The following is a 10024-nucleotide window of genomic DNA, read 5'->3' as shown; positions in this document are numbered from 1 at the left end:
AACACTGCGTTCCAGCAACTCCAGGAACTTTATTCCATCTGTGTTGTGCTTGCTTTCCTGCCTCTGCACCACGATTATTAATATTCTTATATTTTCTATTCATTTATTTAATTGAGTCATCATTATCTAGTTTTATAACCTAAGATCTAGGATCATATTTTAGGTTATATGTAGTGATGGACGAATCTGACCCATTTTGCTTCAAAAATTTGTGCAACGGTGAAAATTTGACAAAACGCATGGAAATCTATGGGCGACAAATTATTTTTGTCTTGCGAGGCGTGGCGACAAATGTTTGTCACAACAATTTTTTTACCCATTGAAGTCTATGTGGGGGCCCAACCTTATTTTTGCTGTGAAACTTGTCGAAAAATTTCGCTCATCGCTATTGTATACAAAAATATCAAAAATTGGTTCAGACACTTTTAAGTACCTCTTTATTTGCATCACAGCTCACAAAAGGACTGTGTTTGTCTCCTATAAAAGATTTTGCACCTGAAGGTCTGGGACAACTTAGATGCTCCCAGTCTGATTAAGACTAAATAAATTAACGTATTTATTACTTTGTCATAAAGTTGGTGTAACAAGACACCATACAATCAACTAATCAGGTCCAGACTGGCAACCTGTGGGTTCTGACAAATGCCCAGAAGGTCTGCTGTAAGTTTCCATAGACAGTCACTATTTAGTGGGGCTGTTTGGGACTCTGTGTACCTGAAATATCAGAGTCTATTTTGATTCTCAGTCCACACTTTCAACTAATACATTGTTGGACAGTTCAATTTTAATCAATTATTTTCCTGAACATGTCTAGGCTTTCTCCAAACTAGCTTTCTGACAGCAGTTTTTATTGCCTTATTTCTTAGGCCATAAATGAATGGGTTTAACATTGGGGTCAGCAGAGTGTGGCCTATAGTTGCCAACCTCCCGTTCATCAGTGAAGCACCTGTCGAAGGTAAGAAATACACAGAAGCAATGGTCCCATAGAAGAGGCAAACAGTAATTAGATGAGAAGAACAAGTTGAGAAGGCTTTGCTCCTTCCATCTGCAGAATGTATCTGGACTATGGCCCGAATTATCCAGAAATAGGACATAATAATGCAAATAAAAGGGGCACCCACAGACATAGCTCCTTCAGTGACAATAAGCAAGAAGTTAACAGATGTGTCTGAATCAGAGATTGCCAGCACTTGGGATATTTCACAGAAAAAGTGATTTACCTGCTTTACCCCTGTGTATTTCAGAGTGGCTACCATGAGGGTGTGCAGCAAGGAGTGTAAGCAGGCTGCCGCCCATGCAAGGAATACCAGGGCTATGCACAAACTGTATTTCATCTTCACATGGTACTGCAATGGGCTGCAGATTGCTGCATAACGGTCATATGCCATGACAGCCAAGAGGTTGTTTTCCAGGTTTCCAAAGGAGACAAAGCAAAACATTTGTGCTATGCAAGAGGGAAAGCTCACCGATAAATGGTCAAAGAACAGAGAAGACAGAAGAGTGGAAATGGTGCTGGAAGTAAAGCAGATGTCCACCAGTGACAGGTTACTTAGGAAGAAGTACATAGGCAAGTGGAGGTGTTGGTCATACACAAGACAGAATAAGATGGCCACATTGCCCAGAATGGTTATTAGGTACATGGTAAAGAAAATCATGATGAGGTATATGCGTAGGGACGGGACATCTGAGAATCCCAACAGAGAGAAATGGAGTATAGAGGTGTTTGTGATATACATCATGGAGACACTAGAGGAAATACAAACAGGTTGACCAAGAAAGAAAGTAACTTATCTTTTCTGCCACTCAGGCTTCTTTTCTTGTGAAGTATCCCCCACACCCCCAGCTAGTGCAAGCACCAGTAACCATGTCTTTTTCCATGTCTGGTACACAAAATGATACGATTTATTAAAAACAACAACACCCACTTTGACACAATTTGCAGCTATCAGTAGTAATAGATTAAAAAGAAATACTCTAGAGCCAATGACTTGTCCTACCTTTTTTAGGCCTGATAGAAACAGAATAGGAAATAAGAATAAGTAGTGTCTATTTTATAGTATGGACTTCACCCAGATTGCATTTAAGAAGGGAACACGTATTGTGTAGTATTTAATGTGCCCTCTCCCGGGCTGGTAGGGTTATTGAGCAAACACAAACTAAGTAGAAAAATGAACAGAACCAAAATGAGACAACATTGTATTCACAGACTAGAAATATTTTTTCTGTAGCTTTTGAAGGCAAACAGACCCTAAATGCATATACTTAATGTAAATTTTGCATGTTGTCCCAACACCTTTAGGGTAAGGTCACACTGAGCGTTTCGGGGAGATTTAGTTGCCTGGTGACTAATCGTCTCGTCTTTGCGGCGACCAATCTCCCCGAACGCCTTCCCTCACTCTGCGCTGGCTAAAATGAAAAATCGCCAGCGCTAATCACACGCAGTGATTTGTTTTCCGAAGTTGCCTCACGAGGAAACTTTGGGCGACTTCAGAAAACTATTGGTCGCCGCAAAGAAGAGGCAATTAGTCGCCAGGTGACTAAATCTCCGCGAAACGCTCAGTGTGACCTTACCCTTATAGTAAAGGGTTAGCACTGGATATCATGCAACAAAGCACTGCTAAAAACACTGTGTTCACAGTACTCACAGCCACTGAAAATACATTGCAGCTGAACGTGAATTATACAATCAATGTTGGTCTGATATACTGCCTTGCCTATTGTAATAAGATAACTTTTCTTTTAATTTAATTAAGGGGGAATGTTATTTTGGTCTTTACTGCAAAAATCGTTCTCCATTTGTAATGTGAATAAATATTTGCAAAGTGAGCAATTTTGACGTGTGCTCTAAAGGTTTACACCATCCTCAAGTAAATGTTAAAGGTTTGCAATGCGCAATTAAGATTCTCAATGCAATAAAAGCCTAATGAAGAATATTACATTTCGACATGCACATTTTTATTTGCTGTGTGTTCTCTTTCTGAATGTTATTACATTTTCCCCTTATAGTTTAAAATATTAGTGTCGTAACCATGTAGCTGTATTAATTTAATTTACTGCATGGAAGACATATTTTCCCTATGACAGATTTTGAATAATCCTCTTACCTAATGTAATTACTGGTTTCTTTGCAGAAAAGAATGAGAATCTGCTATGCAAATAATCCTGAAGCTGGAATATGAGAATGAGAGAGAGTAAACCTGCTGGTTCATCTATGGGTATAACCTAGGAGATACTACATGAAGTGGCAGGGAAGTGTTGGAGAAAAAAAAAAAGATACAAATGACTAAACTACTGAACATTTTAAGAAAATGTCTTTGAGCAGTCTGTGAGAATATTTATAGACAATGTTGTCCCTTGGGAGACTTTATCCCTTCAGAATAACATGAGATGATGAACAGGAAACATTGTCTTATAACCACTGATTTATGGTTGATAATCTCATGTGTGCCAATTACTGTAAATAATAGTGCTACTAATTATACACAACAGTTTACAAAAATACATCAGACACAAATGCCAGTATTATCAATTTTATGATCTAAATTCTAAATGGCATTTGGATGTTGAGTTTGAAGTCTTAAAGTACACACTTCTTCCTGGGACAGCATTTCTATAGGAATAAGAAAACAAATATAAAAGCTTTAGATTGTTCCCCAGAAATAAAGACTTTTTTCAATTACTTTCCATTATTTATTTTTTTTACTCTTTTTCCAAAATCTAAGTTTAAAGTTGAATGTTCGTGTCTCTGGTGTTTGAGTCTGGCAGCTCAGTAATTCAGGTGCAGACTTTTTGCAACATTTAGTTGATACATTTCTCAGGAGCATCTCTGGAGTATTAGCAACTATTGTATCAATTTTAACAACTGCCTGTAATGAAACCCAGAGATTCTGCTCAGCCAGGAAAAAGATAAGAAATGTATCAACTAAATGTATCCGTTTAGAACAGTTTACAGGGTCGGCGACCCCCCCTCCCAGGGCTGCTTCAGAAGGTGAAAAATGACACTTTACACTTCAATATTAGAAAAACGATCACACATAGAAAATAGAAAGTCATTGGAAAATGTCGTTATTTCTGGTGATCTATCTGAAAACAACTAGTTGTTTGAAGGTGAACCTCCCTTTTAAAGCACTGTTAAGGCCACCTAGATGTAGGGGCAGATTTATCAAGGGTTGAATTAAAATACTTTGAATTCGAATATCGAAGTTGAAGTAATTTTCACCAAATTTGGCCATTGAACGATCAAAGTAAAATCGTTCGATCGAACGATTAAATTAAACTATTTTACTTTGATGTGTAAAGACTTAGAAAATGGTTGTAGAAGGTCCCTATAGCCTAACATAGCACTTCGGCAGGTTTAATTTGGCAAAGTATTGAAGTCGAAGTTTTTTTAAAGAGACAGTACTTCGATTATCGAATAATCGAATATTCGAACTATTTTACTTCGAATCGAATTCGAAGTAACTTCAAAGTCGTAGTATCCTATTCGATGGTCGAAGTATCCAAAAATTTACTATGAATTTCGAATTGTTTTTATTTCTGGCAGGCAGGATATTTTTCCTATACAGGTATGGGATCTGTTATACGGAAACCTGCAGTCCACAGAGCTCAGAATCACGGAAAGGCTGTCTCTCATAGGGGCAAATTCACTAAGATTCGTAGTTGTGCCAGCGTCCGCTTCGCCGCACTTCGCCAGGTGAATTTTCGCCAGCGCTACGCAAATTCACTAAAATCTGAAGTTGCGCTCAGGGGAAATGAAAGGTTGCGAAGTTGCACTAGCGTTAATTCGCCAGGCAAATCGAAGTAACGCTAGCGATGCTTAATTTGCATACGGCGCAAAATTGAATTTACAATGGAAGTATACGTAGCAGCACTACACAAGCCTGGGAAACCTTCAAAACATCAAATAAATTTTTTATTTTGCCCTACACATGTGCCCACTGTATAGTTAAGGTGCCATGAGTTAGGAAATGTAGGGGGGAAGGAGGGTAGCCCCAAAAAAAATTTCGATCTTTTTCAGCCTATCACCCATAAAAAAAGAAAAAACTCCAGTGGTTTTTGGGACTTTGAAAAAATTTCAACTTTTTTTGAAGCAATCCCTATCTACTCTATTGCACTTCGCCTGGTCTGAGGTGGCGAAGGAAGTCTGGCGTAAAAGGTAGCGTTCAGAAAAATGTGCGCGTTAGTGAATTTGCGTAGTTATGTCCATTGCGCAAATTCGCCAGGCGTAAGGGTGCGAAGTAACACTAGCGAATTTACACCAGTGTCCGTTAGTGAATCGGCGAATTAACGAAAATGCGCTATGCTAGCAAATTAACGCTAGGCGCTTCGTCCTTTTCCACAAATCGCTTAAAATTCATGTTTTTCCTATTTTTTTTTTTTAAAAAAAAGCTCTAAAAATTCAAGATTTATTAATTGTTAAAACCATGAAAACCACTAATACAAAACGGTGAGAGCTGCGCTGATCCTATTGGACCATTTTAAATCAATTCAGATTTTTACAGATTTTTTTCTCTCTCTAGGAATTGTCCAAAAAGCTTGAATTTTTTGAGGTTTTAGAGGGATATGTAATTTTTAGTGCATTGTACAGCGTTATTTTCAGTTCATACTTTTTTTTATTGTGAACTTTTAATAAATGTCATGACATTAGTGGTTTTAGAGAAAGTGAGTTTAGTGGTGGTTTCAAAACCTCTAAAACCACTAAAATCTGACCATCGATAAATAGGCCTCCACATTGGGTATTCTTAAACAGCCATTGGCTCTATGGATCATCATTATCCTTTGATTAATTTGCAAAGGTTTGTCAAAGACTGAGCTAAATTTGTTTTGTACCCTGGGATGAATACCATCCGGTCCTGGACCTTTATTTATCTTTACAGTATTAGTCTCTTTTGAATTTCCCCTTGCCCGAACCATGCATCCTTTGTTGTGTTTATAGAACTGGGATTATTTAGAAGGACACCTTCATTACTTCCTCATTTTTGTAAACAGTTAAAAAAAATAACAGTTCAGAATTGCTGATTTATCTCTGTTCTCATCAATCAACTGACCCCCCACCCCGAAAACACGGGTCCCACACATTCTGTTTAATTTTTTAACAATTTACATATTTAAAAAATGGTTTTGGTGCATTTTACTCCTTGCTGCAATACCCTTTTCCACATCGATTTTAGCTTCTATTTAAAATATTTTATTTGAGTTTTCACGATAAACCATAAAGACAATATAACAACAAGTAGAATGCAGAAAAAGAAAATGTGCTGCAATTAGTATAATGACACAATATTCAAATTGATTTTAGCTTCAACACCAACAATTCTGTCAAACCACAAAGGTTTTGCTTTGCGACAATGTTCCTTGCTTACAAGGGGAATATACATGTATATTTATTAAGCAGCATTTTAAAGACATCCAATTTTTCTTCTGTGTTTAACCCTGTGAAAAGCATTTCCCACTTAATATGTTGCAGAGATGCCCTTATACTGTCAAAGTTTGCACGTCTGAAATTTAGTGTTTTAGTTACTCCCTTATAGAATTGCTTCTGTAACATATCCTTAAAGGAGACCATGTTATGATCACTTTTGCCCAAATGCTCACCCACACAAATGTTAGAGATGAGTTCAATATTATTAGTTATTACAAGATCCAAAAGAGAGTTATTCCTAGTAGGTTCTTGAATGAATTCAAAAAAAAACTTGTCATTCAGCATAATTACAAACCCCTTTGCTTTTTCCGACTTGCCAACCCCATTACCCCAGTCAATGTCTGGATAATTGAAATCACCCATAATAACAACATGACCTAGTTGTCAAGCAGCCTCCATTTGTAATAGTAGTTGGGCCTCAATCCCCTCACTTATTCAAAGTGGTTTGTAGCATACACAGATGATAATTATATTTGTAGCTTTTTGCCCAGTCAAAATCTCAACCCAAAAAGATTCCACTCCCTCCACAGTGCCAGCAATGGGTATTTCTTTAGCGCACGCCTTTAATTCAGGTTTTACATAAAGACAAACAGAGTCAGTGACACTGCACATGCTTAGTGTGCTGTGGACAACTGTTGAGAAGCTAACCTTCTCAACAAATCATCAAGCAGAAAATGAGTTTTGAATGTCATAGAAGCTGATGCTGCAGAGCTGATTATTCATTCTGATACAAAGTGCACTGGAATTAGAGTTGCCATGTAATGCAAATCTGAATTAATTACTAATCAACGTTGCATGTCTTTTACAGTCTATATTTAGAGTTTATTTTGCACATACTGTGCAGAGCATGTGCAGTGAATCGGCAGAAAAAAATATGAAGCTAATGGGTCATCTTTAGACAAGGGCACACGGAGTGTTGGCTCTGCTGCTCTCAGTCTGCAAGTTTTTTTTGCAGGCTGAGAGAAGCAGATCTGCTCTCTTCCATATCTACATGTATCTGCACCAAAAAGTACAACTTCCACTTGAGTGCAGGCACATAGAGATCAACCTGAAAATATAGTACTTCAAAATATATTTTTCCAATGCAAGCAAAAGTTAAAGTAAAACAACTTTTTGTAAAATGTATTTTCATAATACAACACATTGTTTTCACATACACGTAAATGCAATTGTTGTGAAGTCAGTATCATGAATGAATATCTTGTTCAGTTTTTGCCAGGTGAGAAAATGGATCCATACTCTGTAGACTTGTAGAACAGCTTCCAGTGAAGATTCATAACCCAGCACTGACTCTTAGAAGATACTTCCGAAGAGGATGCATTCCTTTTCTATTATAAAAGCTAGTATAATAGGAAAGGGCAATAAAGTACAGTATACATAGAAATGCTTGAATACTAAAACTTTTATTACTATATTTATGTTAACCACATATGCGCTTTATTTCAGGGGCATTGTACTTTGTGTTTTGAAAACTTTACTAAATTCACATATTAAGAACTAGAGACTCAGCATTTAATGATTCATTGAACTGAATCAGTTGTTTGTGTTTGTTAATTTAGACATGGCTTCTGCATGGGTCTTCCCTCTCGATCTTGAGCTCAATCTCATCATACTGTAAAGTTTATATTTTCATTTGAGCTCAGATTTCTGCAGATTGCTTTCCATTTTTGGGTTGGGATCTGTTCCTCAAATATACAGAAATGCCCTCCTCTTGTTTTATTTCTGTATGCGGGCTAAGCCAAAATCCCGGTTCTTCTCTGTCACTGGTACAACAAAAGAATGATTTAGATGCCTTGTACTTTTCAAAATATGGTGCCAGTAATGTAGACGAGTAGGGGCTACTCACATAGAATGGCTTCCACCATATACAATAAACATATAAATAATATAAGAACATTTAAAAAGCAATTTGCTATTCCAAGAACACGGATGCATGGAATATATTGTGTGAATCAAATACTCAACCGCTTTTTATAAACACTGACGGTCACCATCTTGGCTCAGTGTTGATGTAGTTAATGGGGCGTATTTATGAAAGAATAAAGAGTAATTTCACCTCCTTTCTCCAAAGAAGAATTCCTCAGCTCTCTATTCAACTTTATAGGAGTTTTAGATATTACTTTTTTTTCACTGTTTTATAAATATGCCCCCATGATCAAACCAAGAATGACACATGGTGAGCCTCATGAAAATATTGGTTTCCGAGCAATTGCACAGCTGACAGACAGATTAAACTATGGTATGGAATATTTTCTAGCCAGCCTACAGTGGCTCTTTTGGACGTACACTTACAGATGTTTCATGTTGATAACAAGCATAGAACATAGTTTTTTTCAATTATTTATGTAGCCATAAAGTATGATAAAATTTTTGAGTGAATGAAAGTGCTATTTTGCAATATTAGCTAAAGATGTCACTTACCCCGCTGCTCTTTATTAACTTGATCCCCCTTTTCTTTTCTCCACATTGTACAATCCCCTTTACAGCTGCTTTGACTTCTTTGTTTCTTAGGCTATATATGATAGGATTAAGCATTGGTGTAAGGACACTGTACACCACACTGACTCCTCTGTCGTACAGTGGTGAGTAAAGGCAACTGGGTCGAAAGTACATGAAAATGATAGAGCTATAGAAGATTACTACAACAGTAAGGTGAGAGGAACATGTGGAAAAGGTCCTTTTTCTTCCAGAAGAGGTTTGCAGCCTTAACACAGTTCTAATGATTAAAATGTAGGAGCCTAGAATAAACAACATGGGGCCCATAACAATAACTGAACCTTCAATAAAGACAACCATTTGTTGAGCAGATGTATCTCTGCAGGAAAGCATTAGAATGGCCGGCATATCACAAAAGAAGTGATGTACAACCCAAGCACATAACGAAAGACAAAATGTCATTAATGTGAACAAGGTAGAGTGGAGGCAGACAACAACCCAGGACAAGGTGATCAGGCAGACACATGTCCTTCTACTCATAATAGAGTAGTAATGAAGAGGTTGACATATTGCTGCATATCGGTCCAGGGCCATAATAGCTAGAAGAAAGCTATCCATGTTGCCTACTGCATGAAAAAGGAAGAGCTGCAGAAAGCAACCACTAAATGATATGGAGGTCTTACCAAAGAGTAGGCCACACATAGCCCTGGGGACTGTGACCGATGCCAAGCAAACATCAACCACTGATAGATTTCCAAGCAGAATGTACATAGGGGTGTGGAGCTTAGGCTTTGTTACAATAATCAATGAAATCAGACAGTTTCCAGCTATGCAAAGACAGTAGGAGCACAAAAAGAAAGAAAAGAGAGGAAGCCGGTGATAAGGGTTCTCAGAAAGCCCCAGAAGTGTAAAACTACCCATTGTCCAATTACTTAACTCCATATTGCTAAAATAAACTTTGTCTGACAAAACACATATTGTTCATTTATTAGTATTTTTATTAAATCCATGACTCATTCCTGATGCCCTTGGTTAAGTCCATCAGCAGAAAAGATAAAAGTTGAGTCTGTATCACCTTATCACACAACACAGAGATGAACCTCTTCATTGCATAAACCTTGGTCATTAGCTAAGGAGAACTCCACACAGTGCTATTTTAGCCATTGT

At 37.5% G+C, this 10024-nt stretch overlaps 1 protein-coding gene across 1 annotated transcript; it reads right to left on the bottom strand.

Moving 5' to 3' along the window:
* Positions 1 to 8821: 8821 nt before the first annotated feature.
* LOC108698932 (olfactory receptor 1L4) lies at positions 8822 to 9778 on the bottom strand. The gene has a single exon (XM_018230796.2). The coding sequence runs from the start codon at positions 9776 to 9778 to the stop codon at positions 8822 to 8824; it is 957 nt and encodes a 318-aa protein (XP_018086285.2).
* Positions 9779 to 10024: the final 246 nt, after the last annotated feature.

Source organism: Xenopus laevis, chromosome 8L, assembly GCF_017654675.1.
Source record: "Xenopus laevis strain J_2021 chromosome 8L, Xenopus_laevis_v10.1, whole genome shotgun sequence".
Taxonomy (NCBI): domain Eukaryota; kingdom Metazoa; phylum Chordata; class Amphibia; order Anura; family Pipidae; genus Xenopus; species Xenopus laevis.
Note: the sequence above shows the minus strand (reverse complement) of the source record. Positions and strands in the feature narration are given on the sequence as shown.

Excerpts from the sequence above, each read along its gene's own strand:
- LOC108698932 (XM_018230796.2), bottom strand. The coding sequence starts at position 9,778 with ATGGGTAGTTTTACACTTCTGGGGCTTTCTGAGAACCCTTATCACCGG.